We start from the raw sequence: 16,950 nt of genomic DNA, 5'->3' as shown, positions 1-16,950 counted from the left end.
GAAATATATTAAAAGAATTTTAACAAATCTGGGAAGAGGCAAACTCTTTTCTATTCCTGAGGGTACCCGCAAAACAGACATACCCACCCTGAAGTTGGCGTTGAGCACGCGCCAGACCACAGTAAGGGAGGAGAGGGAGCTCATGAAGCCAAGTGTTTGCCACTTCAGGAGCCGTATATCCTTGGCCTAGTGAACTCGTACAACAGATTTCTTCTGACCAGGTTCCAGTTTAATTTATTTTATTTACTTCTTTCTTATCCTAGGGGTGCAAACAAGAGGGCAAATTCTCCCGCCCTGCGGCTGCCATGGTACATCTCCGCAATATGCTAAATTTTACCATGTTTTGTCCATTCTATGACACCTCAAGAAAATCATATTTAATCCCCATCTTGAAACAGGCCAACTTTAAACAAATTCAGCCTGCATTTATATTTCTCCAGATGCTTGTAGGAAATACCGTATTTCATGTTTTAAGTTTTTTTAAATTTGCTATCAAACTTAGGGTGAGCTGTGACTAGTTGGGTCGCTCCCTAACATTATTTTTTGGTCTTACATACTTGTATAGCCAATTGGACACGGACCTGGCTATTGACTCACATGTATTGTTTTTAGTAGTTTTACTATAACATTATTGGTGTCTGGCATTTTAGATGCACTTTGTATATATTAGACGAATCTTGTACTTGCATAGGCTTGTCCTCGAAATTGTATCTATTGTATTACGCTATTTTATCTTGGTTTTTATATTGTGCTTTTATGGTTTTCTTGAACATGATACGGAATAAAGAAATTTGAAGATGACACACATGCTCTGCATAAACTGTAAAGCAGGATCCTTCTGTAAGACATGGCTAGCAAGTGGATGATGCAGATGATTCAAATAAGACCGTCTGACCAACCAAAGCCTGTTGGCTGGCTAGAATATAAACACAACAATATTTAGTAAATGTGAATACTGTTGACCAGGTAGGTCTACGTCCGGACTGCCCCAGCACTGGAAGTACTGGTGCAGGGCCTGCAGGTACAGTTCCAATGTATCGACTTGTTGATGCATCCTGCTTAGTAGTTTCACCAGGTCGTTGTCTACCCCCAGGGGGTACTCTGCAAACAAGTGAATGCCGTGGTGGAGCGCCCAACGCCAGATTGTCTGAGTTAGCAGGGAAAAGAAGAATGAGGAGGTGCTCCCTGCTTTTGTAAGTAGTACATGGCAGTTATATTGTCTGTCCTGACCAGGACCATCTTTCCATGGATGAATGGTGGGAAGCTTTCAGAGCGAGGCGATTGCCAAAAACTCGATGTAGTTGTAACGGACCTGCTGCTGGGGAGTTCAACACTCCCTTCATGGTTGTCTGACTGAGACAAACTCCCTACCCTGCTTAGGAGGAGTCTGTGGTAATGGTGATATGATAGGATCTAGGAAAGGCCTGCGACACAACAGACTGTTTCTGTTCCACCATTGTAGAGCGAGATGGAACACCAACACTGACCCTAGATTTTCCGTCGGACTCTCTGCCTTTGACCATTGTACTGAAAGGCACTGGTGCAACGATTGCACAAGTAGCCGGGCGTGGGGTACGATAGCAATGTACAAGGTCATCATGTCTAACAGGCGCATTACACTCCTGATTGTGAGGTTAAGTTGTGGATGAAAAAGAGGTACAAGATGGCCAAAGGCTGCAACCTTTTGTTACCGGAAAAGCCTAACCAAGTCCTCGGAGTCGAGTACTGTCCCATGAGAAGGAACTATAGATGGGACTTGTACACATTTGTGGCGAACCCAAGGCTGTGGAAAAGAGATGGTTGCTTGTGTATGCCGTAGGCAATGTTGGCTGCTTGCACTCTTGATCAGCCAATTGTTGAGATGGGGTAAGACGTGCATGCCCTTACTCCTTAAGTGGGAGGCGACCACTGCCAGGCACTTGGTAAAGATCCTAGGTCAGTGGTGATGCCAAAGGGAAATACTTTGATGTTATATGCTGGCCAGGGCAGGTAGGGTCGGTGGGTGACATGGATGGGATGTGAAAGTAGGCATCCTTGAGGTCTAATGCTGACACAGTCACCTGGCAAGGGGGGGGGGGGGGGGGGGGGGGAAGAGGGGAGGTGAGTCAATGTTTGGAGGTTGAGGCAACCTTGCTAGAACAGACTTTAACCCTGCCCCTGTTGTTGTTGACCCTGCAGCCTCCCCAACCCCCCACGGTTTAGCCCTGTGGTGATAACTGGTGGTAGGCCTGCTGTTGTCTTCGATAAGCAGGAGGAGGCTCTCCAAGATGTTATGGTTACTTGCTCTGTACTGGGTGGATTTTTGGAGAGAACCCATGGCCTTCACGGAGTTTGTGCTCTTTTTGATTTTTTTCAGCATCTGGCCAACCTGTGAGCTGAAGAGGTGTTCACCATTGAAGGGCAGGTTGAGCACATGCAGTTGTGCTTCTGCTTTAAAACCGGAGATATGGAGCCAAGCGTTTCTCTCTCACTATGATGCTAGTTAACCCATCGGGCCGTGGGGTCAGCGGCCTCCAGAACACAGTGGATGGTAGAGTTGAAAATGGCTTTCCCTTCTGTCACCAGTTACTCACCGCTCTGTCTATACTTCTCAGGGAGGTTCTTAAGGCGGACCAACATCTCATTTTAATGTGCCCCATCATATCAGGAAAGCAGGCTAACTCCGTTGGTGATTCTCCAGTGCATGACTGTCTGCACCATGACCATTTCCCCTCCTGCATCTATCTTATTGCTTTCCTTGTGTGGGGTGGGAGCATCTCCTATGGCCCAAGTGTTTGCTCGCTTATGCAATGTGAACCATGGGGGAATCGGAGGGTACCTGATCTCATGTGCATGGTGGGTTGTAGGCGGCAGGCTCATACTGTTTTTCAACACCCAGGGTGTTACTACCCTTACTTTCATGTGCTCCCTGATGTTATATGACACAGATGTCAGGATTCCATTGAGCATAAGAAGGAACTGTTCTGTGCTTTGAGTCTTGGATAGAGCTCCCACCATGAAGCCATTGTCTTCATGGAGGACATGCATGTCCACCTATTGAAATGAAGCTGCCCTCTGTATAACTTCATGACGCACTGTAGTATCATCCAGAGGGATAGCCTAGTTGGGTTCAGATCCGGGTCACCTGGGAGTCTGACCCTGTAGTCAACCCACGGGTCGTCAGTAGGCATCATGTAGTATCATCCAGAGGGATAGCCTAGTTGGGTTCAGATCCGGGTCGCCTGGGAGTCTGACCCTGTAGTCAACCCACGGGTCGTCAGTAGGCACCAGGTCATAAGCCGTACCATAGGGATGGCCAGGTTGAAGAGGGCTGCTCTCCCTGTACGAGAAGTGGGATGAGCCCCCTGGTAAGTATGGAAAGGGAATGCAAGTGGTGGATGATGTGACGGTACAATAGGAAGAGGGCTGGTGCCCCAGTCTTTGCGTCTCTAGTGCTTGGGAGATGGTGGAGGTTCCAAAGCAAGTTCCTACTCGAAGGTTAGCTTTGTCTGTGGTAAAGTCTCTGTTGGCTTTGAGGAAGCTTTGTTAAGAACCTACACGTCTGTGAGTAAATAAAAAGACATTTATGCCGTGCATCTAGCTCTTCGTCCAGATGCTGGAGGATGGGTTGCTAGGACTCTTCAGTTTTAAATGCCGCTACGCTCTCTGAGTCGATGGAGTACTCGGCCTCGAGACTGCTTTTAGCGTGGGTCTCGTTGCTGATGTGGGTTTCAGTGTCTGCGCCAAAAGGCCTTTTGGCTTCAATGAGCTCCCAAGGCTAGTTAAGTGTTTTCTGGATTGACATTTAACCTGGGTGGGTTCCCGGACAAGGGAGCGTCATAAGCTCCAAAGGTTACAGTCAATGCCGACCAGGGTCCAAAGACAGTGGTGGTCCAGATGGGAATTTTTTGGTCACTGAGCTCCATGCCTGAACTCCATGGGGCGGTGCTCTGTCTAGACTTGAGGCTGTTGTGCTGGCCTGATTTGTGGGTCGCTGCCAATCATACTCACAGCTGAAGTCTTCATCCACAGCTGTGAGGCCCCAGGAGCCTTATCTTCTCAGATTTGAAGATGGAGGAGAAGGCTGGCTCCGGGCTGGGAAGCAGCTAAATTGCAGAGGCACAGACTTATTCACTTTCCTCAATGCTGTGTTTCTTGAAGAATTTGGGGTGTTGTCCGACTCCTGCCTCTGCATCCTCCGATGTGTCCACATTCATGCGTCGGTAGCAAAGGGTTTTCATTGATCGAAAGGTGAGGCAGGCCTCACATGTGGTATTGTCAGGGTCAGGGAGAGGCCGAAGTTGCACACCTGGTGGTGGTCGTTCTACAGGAATTTCGTGCGGCACAGCAGGCAGTACTGGAAGGGTGTCCTTTCCATTACTGTGTGTGTATTCTCTGCAAAGTACTTGCAGTAAGGGGCCTGACCCCCAAGGAGGGATAGAAGCACCCAGCAGTAGGCTTCAGTTGGAGACTGACATCCATGGAAAGTAGTCTAGAAAACAAAGGAAAGTTGCGTTAAATAGCGTTTCTCCTGTTGGAAGTCGAAAGTACCTGCTGGGCCCAAAAGAAAGTCCTTGGACACAGAGCCCCAGGTGAATAAACGTCCAAACCAGATGGCGGCAGAAAAACAATCTAACATGGAGGCGATATCCATGTGCATTGGCAACTAAGGGAAAAATCACTATACCTTATGACTCGAAAGACTTCTTACAAAAAACACCACTTCCAAGCCCAACAGTAACAGTATATGTCAGGTGTATGCAGAGCATGTGTATCTACAGCAACATATGCTACAAACATGTATTTACTGACTGAAAGGCTTTCTTTCATGCACACCAGACCTACTTCGGTATCAAAAGCACTTTACATTTTAAAGGAACACTGAATGACTGTCTAAAGTACTGCCTTTTCAATTCTGTATAGAGACAGAGGATATTCAAATGGGCCACTGATGGGAAATGGTGGTTAACACCTTTCTAGGCACAATGGAAGGATGTTTCCTCCCAAGAAGCCATGCACACTAGCTGCAGTAACCTTTAGTTTCCTGCTTTGAATGGCTTGATACAAACAAACAGTTTTGTTGTATGATCACACACAATTTAACTCTGTTGCCCAGAGGGGACTGCAGGTCAGACCCCTCCTCCTCCTGTCTCAGACACGTGCTGACATTAGCATAGACTTTACGGTAGCTGAGAACTGCACTAAAGCACTAAGAGACGAAGGTTTGCATGGCTCTGGGAAGCATGTCTAGGGTTCTGTGTGAAAAGGTCTTTGGCTTCATTGAAGTAAGCAATTCAAGTGCTCGATTGTGTGATATGTCAGCACTTTATACTTATCTCTACTTGATCATTTATGATAGCTGTATGGAGAAGGTCCTGGTGTACTAACGGTGTGAAGACAAACACCAACCTGGCATAGACGTTTTCCCTCTACATAGTCTGAAAATTGCGAACAAAGGGAAAGCAAACAACCAGAAAGGCCTAGAAAACCACTTATTATTTGGACGCACATAGCATCCATAGTAAAAACCCTTGTTTTATACATTTGTGGGTGAAAATAAAAAAGAAAGAATTTCTTACTTCACAGCTTTTCTAGCGCTGAAACTTTCCAGTGGCTTCACAGAGTATGCGTCACTCAGGTCAAAAAGGCTGGCATTACCAGTCTTTCCAAATGGAAGAGCGATTTTCAAGCCAATATGAGGAATCATATTCTTCACACATCCCAAGACAACAGAACCTTTAACCAGGGAATGGACTCCTGCAGAAAGAAGTACAAGGTGTTACAAAAGAAAATGAACATATACAACATATAAAAGTCAAAGACGAACATCAAGAGGCGATGTGGTCGAATAGCTAAAACAGTGGATTTGGAACCTGGGTCCTAACCCAAACTCCAACAGTTGACGGTAATTTATGTGTTTTTGGGCAAATTACTTAAGCTCTATATACTTATGGAACCAGTTACTAAATCTTTGATAACGCTCTTTCTGGTGGCTACTCTAAATGAAGAGTCCACACCTTGAAAATAACTGAAGTGCCAGAGTGGATCGAGAACTTCTCCCAGTAACCACTCTTGAGCATGGAATGGTGAAACAGTGTGGTTCCGCAGTGATCTTAGACTGCCTTTATAGTGATGGAGCTGGGCCACCCCTGATGTCTGTTCTTAATATACCTCTTTCTGCGCCCTTAGATGTGGAACATTGTAAATAAACTGTAGGTGTCAGTGCTAAATCTAACTTGGGACCTTACTAACATGTGCAAATATCCACTACTCAGAACGGGGAGAAAGAAGGGCAGAGAGGAGTCTGCAGTTAGGTAGTGTGTTACCAAAGGTAATTAACTTGTACTTCTGAATCATACCTCTATCCACAGATTCCTGACCTTTAGAATGGATATCAAAGCAATACCTCTCAAAGGTGGAGGGTCGGAAGAGTGGACTCACAGCAAGAGGTTTTACAGGACCAAGATGACAAAATGACCAACCCCGCAGATCTGGTTATCAAGGTAGTAGAGCTTGATGAACATAAGCACAGACGCCCAAGTCATAGCCTGGCAGGTATCCAGGACAGGCACTTTCCTTGCTAGTGCAGTTGTTGCAGATTTGGCCCTATTGAAATGGGCACATGTGCCTTCAGAGGGCTCTTTTCTGGCCAACGCATAACAATCTTAATACGAAGGATTATACACCGGGACAGAGTCCTCTTCTGCACCTTTCTTCGTTTCTTGGTACCAGCGAAATCCACAAAGAGCATGGCATCAACTGGATGGTCTTTTGTACAGTCAATTTGAAAGCAACTGTCCTGACATCAATGGGTGATACCACTTCTGGCAGGAAGGTAGCAAAAAACCCTTGGCATACATTTAAAAAAAATGTTTATTGCATTTCAAAAAAGGAACATACTCCACAATACCACCATGCAAGGTGATCTTAAACATTATCCCCCTTTCAAATTAAAAATAAACATCAAATTATAACAAACAAAGAAAAGCTCATATCTTGAACAATCAATACTATACAGTCGTACTGAAAGATAGAGGTACCGCACCGTCTCTGTAGGTATGCTACGCTTTCCATATGCAGAACGATTAAATATATCACTTCTAACCCATGTCACTCTGTGCATCCGCCGTTGCCCTTCGGTGTAGGAATTGTCGCAATGGTTCCCATATATCCTTTGGCCTTGATGTTGTCGGTAATTCCTCTGCATATAACTCCATATTTTCTTTACAGTACACATTTCCTTAATCCAATGTTCAGTTTTTGGTGATCGTTTCCCACCCCATGTAATGGCCACCCTACTTTTAGCTATCAGCAGTGCCAAGCGTACAAATCGGCCCACCACCCCCTTCACATGTGGAACACAGCACAATAAGCACACTAGGGGAGTGCATTGTATCTCAAGTACCGAAATTTCTATTATATCCCGCACCACAGCATATCAGTAACAGGCTACTCTTCTACACTCCCATGCAAGGTGTAAGAAGTCTGCTTCATATTGGCCACACCTCATGCAGCGACTAAAGTCACACAGTCCATAGCGGTGTAACCTCACTGGCGTATAATACACCTGATGTAAATACTTAAAATGTATTATACGTAAATTTCCATTCGGAGCAAGTTTACCCGTCAGACCACATACATGTTCCCCAATCTCCCAACTTTTGTCAGGTCCATCACTACTCTCGTCACGTATTGTTCTATATAATCTAGTGTTCAGTTTCTTATTGGTGGGGGTAGTTAGGACCAGTTGAAAGGAGCGCAGTGTGGGGGGCTCAAGGGGATACGCGACATAGTGCGTTCTAATTGCGTGTCTAAGCCTGTGAACTGCGAAGCGGGATAGTAGTGTGGGGTTGCTTATGTATTGCAGTGTGTCTGTGGTGTGGAACGTCCCCTCTGGGTACAGATCTTGCATCAACTGCAAACCTGCTTCTTTTAAGAGCCGCATCGAGCCCGCCTCGTGAGTCACTGATAGCGCAGCATGGTGTTCTATGTGCATGGCCGGGGCATATATGGGTAACTTGTGAGCCAGTCTCCCTATCGCCTGCCACGCAGCTATTGTATCTTTTGTGTTAATATCCGTTTTCGGAATTCCACGCTTTGTGTGTGTGAGCACACTGTGTAGAGGGACAGGGAAAGCATTCCCTTCCTCCACTGCGACATGAGGGGTGAATGCATGCGGTCTAACCCAAAAGTACGCATACTGAGCCTGAGCACTCAAATAGCAGACATGTAGGTCCGGCGCCCCTGATCCCCCCTTAGTATAATCGCGTGTAAGGACAGACCAGCTCACCCGGGCGTGCTTGCCCCCCCAGACCAGAGTAAAGTCGTGCGGAGGGTGTCAAAAAATCCCTCCGTTAGGATGAGCGGTATGTTAGTAAACAGATACAAAAAACGCGGCAAAACCACCATTTTCGCGAGCGCAATGCAGTCCGCCAGAGATAGCGGCAATGTTACCCAGCTATCGACTTACTGATCCAGAGTTCTGCAGGCCCGTCTGTAATTTTCGCGAATAACCACGTCTGGATCACGGTGGATCCAGACCCCAAGGTATTTGACTGGTTCTGCAGTCCAGACCAGCGGAAATTCCATATCCGGCTGGGTCGTAGATTCGGTCAAGGGAATGATGGTGGACTTATCCAATTAACAGCCAGTCCAGACAACAAGCCAAATCTAACATATTCTCGCAGTAGCTGTGCCAGATATCTAGAGGGCTCACGGACAAACAACACCATGTCATCCGCATATAATGATATGGCGACTGGGCGGTAGTTAAAGTTCAAGGCTAACCCTTAGCAGACATTTGTAAGGAAAGAAAGTGGTGTTCGGGTGGGTACACCGAAAGTGCCTGCAGTTCATTCTTGTGGACCATGTCCCATGCAGATTGAATGCATCTCCCAATGACTGCCCTGGAGGGAACTCTAGCATGCAAAAGTTTTGACACTGCATGTTCTTGGTTGTGGCACACAGATCTAGCAAGGATAAGCGCCACTATTTGAAGATACCTATGGCCACTTCTGGATGGAGACGATATTCGTGGCCCATCACACGACTCCTCTTCAGCTCATTGGCTCTGGTGTTCAGAGACCTTGCCAGGTGGTTGGCCATCGGAAAAATTAGCTGCTGGTCCAGTCATCTCAAAGGCACATAGCCTCTTGCCACAGGGTCTAGATTCCACTCAGCCTTGTTTGCTGCAGTACCACATTGAAGTCTTGTTGTCCATGCGGCGCTGCATCAGAATCCACCTCTCATTTGGCAGGAAGACTTTAAGGGCCAATTGGACTGCACAAATCACCAAGCCACTGATGTGAAGATGATGCTCCACTGGAGACCAGAAGCCATTGATCTCCACCTCTCAGAGATGATACCCTCCCCCACCCTCAGTAGTGATGAGTCTATCACAACCATGAAGTTTGCAAGGGAAAGAGAGAGTGTAGGTAGGCCAGTTCTCTATTTAGCCATATCTTAAGAGATCTATATCGAGTTGGAGAATCGGAGGTTTCACGGTAGGGCATACATGTGCAATCTGGCTTATAGTACAAGGAGGATGCACATGGCTAGGAGCCCAAGAAACCTCAGACCAACCTCACCAAGGCATCAAGGTCATATCCTGAATGTCCCAAATTGTCACAGTGGTGAAAAGGCCTTGGCGTCACTGTGGTCCAAAATGACCCTATAGAGTGAATCCTCCACATAGGCCTCAGGTGGGACACTCTATCGCTGATGAAAAACCACAGAGACGTCCAGTATAGGCCTGAACCTCTGTCCTCCTCTGGCACTAGAAAGTAGAGACAAGCATCCGGCAGCGGCGGCCATAAACAAAGGGTGGTGGAGCGAGTACGATCACGCGGGAGGCGTCGGGGGGGGGGGGGACTTACCTTTAGCTACCGGCCACCTTTAGCCGCCGGCTGCCTCCAGTGTCGCATCTCATCGTGCTGCCTCTCCTCTTCTTGCTGGGTCCCAGCAGCCCCTGGGACAGACCCCCTGTCCAATCCCCATGCTGCAGAGCGGGGAATGGTCTGAGCAGGCAGGAAAGACGCCCTGCTCAGACCAGGGAGTCTGTGGGGTTTCTCCAGCACGGCTGCTCAATGCAGCTGGGCTTCAGAAAACCATCAACCTTCCTGACTGGCTGCGGGTCCATGAGGGCAAATCAAGGCAGCTTACGGACCACTGTAGAAGTGAAGGATGTAGATGAATGCTCACCCTGCTGATGTGAATGGGTTCCAACGCCACCACATCCTCTAACTCAAAAACGGCAGAGTTGGTTGCTGCACCAGGAGAGAAGGTTGACATTGCAAGTAAGCTAGGCCTCTGTACAAAACCCTGAATTTCCTATACTGCTAGTGGAAATGGAAGGCTACTGACAAAAGCCCAAAATTTGTGCTGTGACGTTTATTCTTTAAATTGGTTAAGTCAGCCTTTTCTCCACAAAGTCTAGATTCCTCAAAGAGCATGTTGATGTGAGATACCAGGACGTCCACAGGTAACCCAATTTCTACCATCAAATAGTTTTTCTATGCACTACACTGGGGCCGACAGATCAGCCTACACCGTCTGTGGTGTCCAGGCACGTGTGCAGAACATATTTTGCTGCACTTTGGCCATACTGAATCATTTGTGAAAGAGATACATTATCAGGATTTGTAAAGCATGACTTATCACCCAAGGGGTATTCAGACGATGGATTAGGTGTGAAGAGATGCCTGAGATCTTTCGGGATGACTGAAACGATCTCAGGAACTATGTCCCAGAAAGCATGGATATACCTGCTCAGAAGGGACACTATATTCAAGAAGCATAACAGTCAGGGTAAGCTTACAAAATTTGTTTTGCTAAAGGCATCTATATGATTCGATTCTTTGTCTGGTTGGTTAAAGGGAGAAGAGAGCTTGAATTTACTTTACTCGTTAATGCCTGCACTACTAGCCTTTCAGGCTTAGGGTGTTTTGTTGGAAATTCGGCGTCGGGCTACAGGTTGACGGACAGAAGAGCCAAGAATAATTTTTAACAAGCGAAGGGACTGGCGTTGTCCTTGAAGCCAGAGTGGAAGCTTGAACTAGAGTTAGTACGAGCCCAGAAATGACTTCTCAGAGGGCAGGCGCTGCTGAGGGAGGGCCTCCTGGTAAAGTCCAACTGGACAACCCCTGCAGCCCGATAAGGCCCAAAGACACAGCAGAGGGAGCCAGTAATGTTTATGCAGCACAGTCTAATTGAAGGCTTGGTTGACGATGGGCCAAAGAATTTGGGGTGCGAAATGAACAACTGTGGAACCAGATCAGATCTGGAAGGCTCTGGAGGCGTGGGACTCCTGGAGTGTCAATCTTAGGACTTGTCTGATTTGAATGGCAGGATGAGGTTGAGTTCCACTTGGATTTCTTGCGCTTACGGCATATTTTTGATGTCGGCTTACCAGAAGACTCGGAGTAATGAGAGACTTGGAGCAGATGCAGTCCTGTGAACTTCAGTGGGTCTGCAACTTGGAGGACTGTTTCAAAAGCAACCTCTTATTAAGTTTGGTCACAAGAGCTGTATACAGTGTGCCCTCTTATGTTCAGCGATGTAGGGTTGCACCTCCCGCTCTTGAATAGCTGTCTGGTACATGACAGAACATTCCTCTTATGATTTTGAGTCAGGACCAAAGTCCAGGCACCGAAGACCCAGATCATGAAGGTTCATAACTGACATCTGCTTCATACAGTCATGGCACAGGTTGAATCCTGATGTGTTCAGAAGAGATATCGTCTGGCATACTGTCAGATACTAAACGTATTTCGGAGTAGCCAGAGAACTGATAAAGTTGGGAGCTCAGCTGTGGATCCGCACTGAAGAGTGCAGAAAGAAAGAAACTGACGTCATCGTGCAGGCTAGGGACTATACACAGGCCCACTTCATCACTTCCAGGGTGCTAAGAGATTGCCATAGAGCCACGTGGCATCACCTCCAGGCATGCAGGAGTCATTGCTGGAAGAATTTTCCAAATGTAATCTGGAACCTGGGATATACTCAAACTGAGGAATCTGCAGTTAGCAGTATCCACTAGGAACTGTAAACATGTAAAAAATGTAATTCAACTGTATATATGTGAAAAGAAATATCATTGTGGCATACAAGTGTGAAAATTCCCAATTGATGAACAGTAATATTAATTTCCACTTTAAAAGGTCATTATTTGAAAAATGGCTCTTAACTCGCACATCCGACAAGTAACTTATATCTGACCTCTATAAGCTGCTGTTATCGAAGGGCAAACACACATATAACTCAGCCGCGAGCGCTGGGAGCGAGAGCTGGGCAGAACACTGACACACAAGGACTGGGAGGGTATTTATTACAGGGCCAGACACTCAGCCTACCATTCGGGACTCACGGAGACACTAACCAAACTAGTTACCTACTGGTACTACACACCTGAGCGGCTTCACCACTCGGATTCGCGGCAAAGCGCTACATGCTGGAGGGGCTGCGGGGGGCCCGGGAATCTAACTCACCTATTCTGGGAACGTAAACACGACCAAGCCTACTGGAAACAGGTTCTCGACGACAGATACTCACCTGGACACACAACTCCAGAGGTTTCCAGCATACATTCTACTGGGCCTCCCTAACCCCCTTACCTATCCCCTTAAATCCAGAAGGGGTCACCTGATAGCGATTGCCATAGGCTCTGCCCTCCAGAACCTACTGGCCCTCTGGCGTTCCCCCCAAGCCCCTACCATCACGGGGTGGCTACACCGCTTATGGCACTTACTGGGGATGGAGAAGTTATCGCTTACACTTAAGGGGAAAGGATCAGAGTTTCAAGAGCTTTGGCAGCCCTTTCTCTCTCTTCTCACTCCGGAGTTTCGTGAATTATCCTGTCCCAGGTACCTCAGGCTCCTCCGCCTATCGGATCCACCGCAACCAGATCCGTGAGGCTAACCATCGATATTATGTCATTGACTCCTTTCCCAATTTCATTTCCCAGTGGACAAGGAATGGGGTGGAGGGAGGCGGGGGGGTTGGGGGAGGGGGGTAAAACAGGTTTCCTTTGTTGTTTCTCCTTTTCGTCTTCATTTGGACTTATTCCGCTCTTATCACCGATAATGCAGCGGTTCTCCGCTTCCAATGTTGTACTGCCTTCACGGGGCGGACAGCCCTGTTTGTTATGATTGAAATTTAATAAAAGATTTAAACCATATAAGGTCATTATTTACATATATAATATAGTCGGTCCTGAACAGGTGGTGCAAGCTCAAACCATCGTCCGCCATCTCCAATAACGGTTTAAAAGAATAACTGACTGGTAACCAAAGTTTTAGCATTCATGGTGACTCTTTGTGCATTAAAATGTCTCCAGTGGCAGAACTGGGTTTCTGAAAACTTTCTATCCTGCATTTGGGCCTATGTGTAATCACAGGTGCAATAGCTGGAAACTGGTAAACCATAGACAATTTTATTTGTAATATTTTTTCAAAAACTACATCAAGAGAATTTTTTTTTTTTTGCTCAAGCGTTTACATGTTTCGCACAAGTGTTTTATTTAGTGGAGTATCTATAGGGCTTTTCCAAAAGCAGTTAACAACCCATTTATCAGGACGAGGCAACAAATATGTGAAGGTTTGAGAAAAGTTAAGAAGAATAAATTATAAAATAGTAAAAGTGGGAAAAAACTATGAAGACTGTAGAAAGAAAATCAATTCATGTATAATACATAAACGTGAAATAGACATGCTTAATATTTAAACTTACCAGTACATATTCATTTCTCATAACTACCTAAAGATGCAAATCTCTCAAAATAACACTACTGGTCTTTCTCTGTCCAAAAAATACATTTATTAATATTTTCATAGCATTTCAGCTGGAAAAGTCTTATAGCAAAAAAACAACAAGGTGATAAAAGGAATGCCTCATTTAGTCTCAGCAACCGGCAATCACTAGGTGCCGTATTCCGGTCCATTGTTATTGCACATTAAGCCACCACAGACTTATACCAGCCCCAAGCAAATCAGCCTGGTTCCTGCTCCAATAGCTGCTGCCCATCCTGAACTGCCAAGCCACCTTCAGGTGGGAAATGTTTGAGATGGGCTTTCCTGCAGGGTCATACCCAGAAATTTTGCCTCAACTCCTCTATTTTTGCTTAGTTCCATTTTTATTGGTCTTAAGACTCTGCACATTTTACCACTTCTAACTAGAGCTAAAGTGCTTGTGCTGTTTCTTTAAAACAAGGTAGAATTGGCTTATACACAATTGGCATATTTAATTTTTTTGTAGGTCCCTAGTAAAGTGGCACTACCTATACCAGGGCGTGTAAATTAACTGCTACTAGTGGGCTTGCAGCACTGATTGTGCCACGGAGGGGAGGTGTGTAGAGGTGTGTGTGTGTGTGTGTGTGTAGAGGTGTGTGTGTGTGTGTGTAGAGGTGTGTGTGTGTGTAGAGGTGTGTGTAGAGGTGTGTGTAGAGGTGTGTAGCCACCCGTGCACTTCAAAGGCAGGCCTCTAGAAGCTTCTCCCAACTTCAAAGGCATGACTGGGAATAAATACTGGACCTCAGACCGCACCACTTCAGTACACTTCTGGACCTGTGGATACTCTGCCAGGAAGAAGGATTGCTGTGCTGGTGAAAGGACTGCTACTCCGCAGGACTACTGGTCTGAAGGACTGCTGTCCTGCTGCCCTATTACCTAGATGAGAGTACTGGAGCTGCATCTCATCTCTTGAACCCAGAGTGACTCAAGGGGCTGGTTGGCTGGGTTCCTGATCTGAAGCCTCAGGCACACAACAGGCTTTCAAAACCCTGCTCCTGGACTCTCCCACCTGCGAGTTTACCCTGCCAAGTAGTACCACCCCAGCCTCTGTGGATCCAGCGGAACTGACATATCCTCTGCAGCCCGCTGCAAACGCAAGCAGAAACTATGCATCCCCACTGCTGCGTGGACTTGACCCGTCTCAAAGACCAGCATCTGCACTGCAGCCCATCGGAACCACCACTGCTCGACGCATCCTCGAGGTAGGCCCTCACATCTCTCGTCAAGGACAGCCTTTTGTTTTTTAAACCTTTATGTTTGAGTTTTACAAAACACAATATGAACAAGTTAGCAGACAGAAGTTACATAATGAGAGACACAGTACACGTGACACAATGCGATTGTAACACAGATAATTTCAGGGCTACAGGACACACGATATCCCCAGGTAACGACTGGGCTCTTCCTACATGTGCGTCTTGGACCTCTGTTGCTGCTCAGGGTGTTGGGATCATTGTCAGGGTATCACGCCTGCTTCAACACCCATGCCGTCACTGTGCGTCGAGGTCGTGTTAGGGTCGAGGAGAGTGTTGACCAGGGCCCTCCCGTCAGCTAGGTCATTATTCACCTTGCCATTATGTCTACCGAGCTTCATGTGGGTCTCCTCTGCTAAGGACTATTCCGAAACATCTTTATGCCACTGTATTATCTCAGGGGCCCTCTGCCCCATCCAATTTGGTGGCCACTCGGTCATGCTAAAACTAAGACCAACCATACGAATTTGCATGGGATTTCCCTGCCCTTCGGTCGCTTTGTTACCTACAAGAAAACATTGAAGGGAAAGTCTCATGTTGAAGTGCGTTGTTATGGTAATGTAGTCTACCACCTGTCTCCAGAAGTCCTGTACTAATCGGCACTGCCAAGCTAAATGCATTAAGCCTGCTCACTGGTGCCAGAGCATGGGCAACTGTCGGGGTGTGTCAGGGCCGTACGACATGTCTCTGGGGGTAAGATAAGTCCCATGGAGGAAGTTGTGTACTAATTTAAAGCGGACGTTGCAAGAGACAGTGTGGGTTATTTCATTAACTTGCGTCCAATTCCCGTCATCCAATGGATTGTCCAGGTCCCAGGCTGAACAATCCTGGAGTCCGGACGCGCAAATCAAAAATCAGCAGCTAAATCAAATGATGACCCTAGCCGCAGCCTATGAGGGTCTCAAGCATTTGTGAAGGGCTGGATGCTACAGGATAAAATGGCCAAACCACCCTGGCCATTTCTGCCAAGGCTGCATGGTGCAGGAAATGACCAGGCCCAAGTACAAATTCCTGTTCTGCCTCCTCGAAAGAGATGAAGGTCTCCCAGGGGTACAAATTGCGTAAGAGGGTGCACCCATTCACCTATCATGCCTGATATGACATGTTTTCCATTATCTAGTTTTAGTATTCAAATCAATTGTTCTCTGTGGAATGTTTTAATAGGGTCCGCACATATTGGTGCTATAGCAGAGCCATTAGTTGCACAATGCAGGGAAGAGCCTGCCAGACCTCTGCGCCCTCCATCAATAATTCCGGCAGACGTTCTGCCTGCCTCTGCCAGCCAGTAGGTGTTTCGCATAGTTCTCCTCTGGGTCAGGCCAACGAGCTGCATGCTGGAGTTGAGCTGCATAAATAGGGGTTGTAAGGAAGTGGGTTTCTGTTGCAGTGACCCCCCCCCCACTTTTTTGCCTGATAACCCAATCGGGTTTCCGCACCGGATTCTCGACGGAGACTACATTACTTGGAGTCGTGGAAAAGCTTCGTCATCTGGTCGATAAGGGTAACTCTGCCACGCTGATCCTACTTGACCTCAGCGCGGCATTTGATACCATTTCCCATAACACACTGCTCGCTTCCCTTTCCAACATGGGCATAAGAGGAAAGGCACTAGATTGGATTGCATCTTTCCTGACTCTTAGGACATTCCAAATCTCTTCCAGTAATGCGGCATCCAAGGTCCATTTTTGTCCGCACGGAGTTCCACAGGGATCAGTATTAAGCCCCCTGCTTTTTAACCTCTATGCAGCCCCGCTGGCCCAGATCGCTGAATCAGCTGGTCTTAACATGTTCACATACGCTGACGACTCCCAAATCGTTTTCTCACTATCAAACGAAAATCATGACTTTCCTTCACGCCTACAGACTGGCCTTAGGAACATTTCGTCCTGGATGAATAAAAACATGCTTAAACTCAATGGTAGTAAAACTGAGGT

General features: G+C 46.8%; 1 protein-coding gene across 4 annotated transcripts in view; it reads right to left on the bottom strand.

Annotated features, from left to right (window-relative positions):
• The window catches only part of PDCD11 (programmed cell death 11), a 618,996-nt gene that overhangs the window by 161,697 nt on the left and 440,349 nt on the right, over positions 1 to 16,950 (bottom strand). For all 4 annotated transcript variants that reach the window (XM_085606675.1, XM_085606679.1, XM_085606671.1 and 1 more), the window contains exon 25: positions 5,559 to 5,736. In XM_085606675.1, the coding sequence (XP_085462801.1) occupies positions 5,559 to 5,736 (178 nt within the window). The remainder of the gene's footprint in view (positions 1 to 5,558; positions 5,737 to 16,950) is intronic.

Source organism: Triturus cristatus, chromosome 1_2 (genome assembly GCF_964204655.1).
Source record: "Triturus cristatus chromosome 1_2, aTriCri1.1, whole genome shotgun sequence".
Taxonomy (NCBI): domain Eukaryota; kingdom Metazoa; phylum Chordata; class Amphibia; order Caudata; family Salamandridae; genus Triturus; species Triturus cristatus.
Note: the sequence above shows the minus strand (reverse complement) of the source record. Positions and strands in the feature narration are given on the sequence as shown.